The 4,273-nt window shown below is 37.1% G+C and overlaps 1 protein-coding gene across 2 annotated transcripts in view; it reads left to right on the forward strand.

Moving 5' to 3' along the window:
• The window catches only part of Tk (tachykinin), a 15,177-nt gene extending 10,910 nt beyond the window's left edge, over positions 1-4,267 (forward strand). The window contains exons 2-7 of one of the 2 annotated variants that reach the window (XM_017896765.1): positions 2,080-2,272; positions 2,455-2,643; positions 2,954-3,214; positions 3,500-3,719; positions 3,796-4,016; positions 4,089-4,267. In XM_017896765.1, the coding sequence (XP_017752254.1) occupies positions 2,081-2,272; positions 2,455-2,643; positions 2,954-3,214; positions 3,500-3,719; positions 3,796-3,959 (1,026 nt within the window). In that variant the 5' untranslated portion in view covers position 2,080 and the 3' untranslated portion in view covers positions 3,960-4,016; positions 4,089-4,267. The remainder of the gene's footprint in view (positions 1-2,079; positions 2,273-2,454; positions 2,644-2,953; positions 3,215-3,499; positions 3,720-3,795; positions 4,017-4,088) is intronic. The other variant, XM_017896766.1, reaches the window with a different exon arrangement.
• The last annotated feature ends 6 nt before the right edge of the window (positions 4,268-4,273 follow it).

The following is a 4,273-nucleotide window of genomic DNA, read 5'->3' on the forward strand; positions in this document are numbered from 1 at the left end:
AAAAAAAAAAAAAAAAAGAGAAAAAAATACAGAAGAAGAAGAAAAAGAAAAAAAGAAGGGAAAAGAAAAAGAAAAGAAAAGAAAAAGAAAAATGATCTTTTTCTGGAGAAGCTGGTTATTCGAAATATCGTACTTAAACTTACACGTGTAGAAGCTTTCGGATTTTCGAAGAGATAAATGTGATACCGCTCTACGAGTAAACTATCAAAGGTGGTTAAAAATATTCTCGGTGCAAGATAAAGATATTTATAAAAGAAACGATCGTGGCTTGCCTAAAAGAAATCGGATCGAACGAAACACTTTAGGCTCGTTAACGTGAAATGGTCTCGGTAACGAAACTACTAACCGCTGTTTTTCGCCCTTCTTATCATTCGCGTATCGCAATAGTTTCAACGAGTGTTTCCAACTACCTGTTCGATTATATTTCAGGGAAAAGTTTGCTGTCGGGCGTGGATCATCGATTTTAAGAGAAAATATGAAATACAAAGAAGGCACGTTTCCACAACGATTACACGAGTGACCGACCCGTGAAGAAAAGCTGGTTTAGCGTAGAATCTATGCGATACCACCTGAAGCAACCCTGCTACTCCCTTTTCTTCCCGCTACCCGAATCCTCGTCGATCTATCCTTTCCTCGCCTCGCGTCCGTCTTTTTATCCAATAGGGAGATCTTCGCTCCGCTTATTTTACGTAAATTTCGCGTAAATTTCGCGTAAATTTCGCGTAAATTAATCAACAAACTGACCTCGACGATCCACAATTCTTCTATTCGTTTTACCGATCACTTTCAAATTTCTTCGCTAATTTACTCGTATTTTTCTAAACGAAAGGAACACTCGCATATTAACGATCACGTCTAGTGATTCTAGTTTCTACACTCTAGTCGTGAGTTTTAGAAACGTTGATACGTTACACGTATCACGTAAAAAACGTGTGCATACGCATTAAAAAACAAGAATTGTTCGATTCGATACTATTTAACGATATTTACACTGCAAACCCATTTTCATACGTATGTAAGTACAAATATGCGTAAATGAGTTTAAAAAATTTCCGACATTCTTCTCTTCTTTTCAAAGAAAGTTATCGAAACGTTGTTGTCTCTTTCTCTCTCTTTCTCGAAAGATTAAGGTGGAAACATAGAGAAAGTAGCAAAGACTGTTGCGGTGTCGCAAAGTTAAACAAAATGAAATCATAAATTTCAAAGACGAAGGGACAATGACGGAAGAAACCACGAGGCAATGAGGTGCTACGAGGTACGACGTCGAGAGGCGTTTTAATCAAGCTATACGATCCAGCACGGTTTACCGCATCGTTTAAACTTACAAAGCGATATCTGTGACCCAACGACGATCCGTTGTTGCTCAACGAAGATGGCCGATTCATTCGCGTATTCGTATACTCATCATACAAAACAGTCTCCGCTCGGAATTCTTTTACATATGGTAAACGTATACGTGTCGTATCTGCAAATCGTACGTGTTAAAGGGTACGTGTTAAAGAATACGTGTTAAAGGAGTCCGAGAGGAGAAGAAATGTAAACAATGCTTATTATAATAATAATACTTATAAATAATAATTCGCATAAAAATTACAACGAAAAAAAAAGATTGCGTACTTTTATTTTTCATTTAATATTCATAAAACATCGTTCCAGTGATAGTATTATATAATCGTGATAATACGTAATAATAAAAAGTACTCGACGCGCACTTTCTACGCAGGAAACGGCCAATTCTCGTCCTTTGCGTTTCACCGCGGATCGTTTCGTTCCTCCCTTAATCACGGATTTAATAACCACGAGTAAATTAAGTAGATAGCGAGCAAGTAGCCAATACGATAAATTGACGATAAATTGACGATAAATTGACGATAAATTGACGATAAATTGACGATAAACTGACACGATAAATCGAGGATAAATTGACGAGAAAGAAGAAGCATTTTGCGCAAATTTCGCTTAAACGCAGAATATTTAAAACGTAAAAGTAAACCGATTCGTATCGATTCGAACCGCGAATTCGTAAATTTCATATATGAGAAAATGATAGAATAATAATGACAAATTTATTTATCGCAGAATGATCATCCGTTCGACTTTGCTGCTGATGGTATCGGTCACATTCGTAATTGCCCAAGAGTCACTAACAGGCAATGTTTTCTCCGACAAACGTGGCTCTATGGGATTTCAAGGAATGCGAGGAAAAAAGAATTTTCTCTCCTTGGATTCGAATGATTTTGAATTTTTAAAACGCGCACCCATGGGTTTCCAGGTAATAGTTCCCTTTGAAAACAATTGAAAAGTCATCTTGCGCATTTAATGCTCATTTTCCCGATAGTTATTCCATCGTTATTCTACCTATTCGTTACCAATCGTGCCATGATTATTCATTTACGTCTCTTGCGGGTTTATCGACGTTCTACACCATGTGTTGTTGCATTGCGTTTTATATAGGGTATGCGTGGAAAGAAAAACTCGATAATCGCTGACGTCGAAAACGAACTTTTCCCCGAGGATACTAACAAACGTGCACCGATGGGTTTTCAAGGTATGAGAGGGAAGAAGTCCTCGTTAGATGATGAATATTACAAACGTGCACCGATGGGATTTCAAGGAATGAGAGGCAAAAAATCTCTCGAGGAGGTAAGCAAACGTTGAATTTTGAAAATTATTCGAAAAACGCGAACAACGCGAACAACGCGAAGAAAAGAAACATTTTTCAACGTCTTTCCTTTTCCTTCTCCCTTTTTCCATCGCCTTCCACATTTTTCCATATTTTTAACCTTTCCCAACCATTATTTCACCAACAAGACAGTTGCATCGGAAAATAGCTGCATGTACGTATAGACACGTGTCTTTCGATATATTTACCAAAATAGTACAAGAATTATTTCTCCTCTTTACTTCGATATTCCAACGTAATTACACGTATACATTTCATATGCGTACGCAGATCTTGGATGAAATTAAAAAACCAACTACCACGAGATTCCAAGATTCAAAGGAAAAGGATATCTACTTGATCGATTACCCGGAATACTATGGAAGGGGAATATTTTCCATCGATGGATATCGAAATATTCTCGATAAGAAGGACGAATTTCTAAAAGAGTGGGAAAAAAGAGCTCCAATGGGATTTCATGGAACAAGGGGCAAAAAAATGATTCTTAATGCACTGGAAGAACTCGATAAACGAGGTATTGTGGGATTTCATGTGAGTAAACTTCAATGTAAATTTCAATCTTTCATTTTACTTCCTTTCCTTTCGCTTTCTACACGCACTTATATCGCTTCTATGTATATCTATTCTATGTATTTGCATTTACGCGAATAACTTCCATTCGTCTATCTCGTTTATATTAAATAGCGATACATAACGAATCTCAAGAAATTTTCCAATATTTCGAATATTTCGAATATTTCGAATATTTCGAATATTTCGAATATTTCGAATATTTCGAATATTTCGAATATTTCGAATATTTCGAATATTTCGCAGGGACTGCAACACGAGAAGGATACATTAGACGATTACTTGGATTATTTGATTCGTCCGTCCGATTACGAGAAAAGGGCTGCGGATTTTCAAGATATAGCAAGTGGTAGCGAATCCTTTAAAAGGGCTCGTATAGGTTTTCACGGAATGAGAGGCAAAAGGGACGCTACGGAGATTTACGGGTCCAACTCTAGTATAACGGGAACTACGATCGGTTATCAAGGTATGTACTATATAAATCGTATAACGACGAAACAGATTACGATCAAACGAAATGTGAGCTGCGTTACTCCCATTAGGTATAAGCAATCGAGGAAACAATCTCGGCATGTACGAAATTGAGAAACGCTCACCCTTCAGATATCTTGGAATTCGAGGTAAAAAGCATCCACGATGGGAATTTCGTGGAAAATTTGTCGGTGTTAGGGGGAAAAAATCGTCGACTTTGCAAACTGTCTTTTAATGCATTTCGATAACATCGAAAGGATGAGTATGAATGATGATTCACGAATGTTATTAGGTAACTGAATCCATCCAGTGATACCGAAAAAATCAATTTCTCGCAAGAAATATAAACTTTCTTTTATTCCAGATAATTAACGGTAATTCCGCTGCTTTTGTTAACCACGACAAGCAGCAGTAACCACAACAGCAACAGCAACAGCAGCAACAACAACAACAACAACAACAACAACAACAATCATTGTGTAATGCTAGTCTTCTTATTTAAACGTGTAAATTAAGCCGTGACGCTTGATAGCTACAAGAGTAGGGAAA

Source organism: Eufriesea mexicana, unplaced genomic scaffold (assembly GCF_001483705.2).
Source record: "Eufriesea mexicana isolate 0111107269 unplaced genomic scaffold, ASM148370v2 scaffold385, whole genome shotgun sequence".
Classification (NCBI taxonomy): Eukaryota; Metazoa; Arthropoda; class Insecta; order Hymenoptera; family Apidae; genus Eufriesea; species Eufriesea mexicana.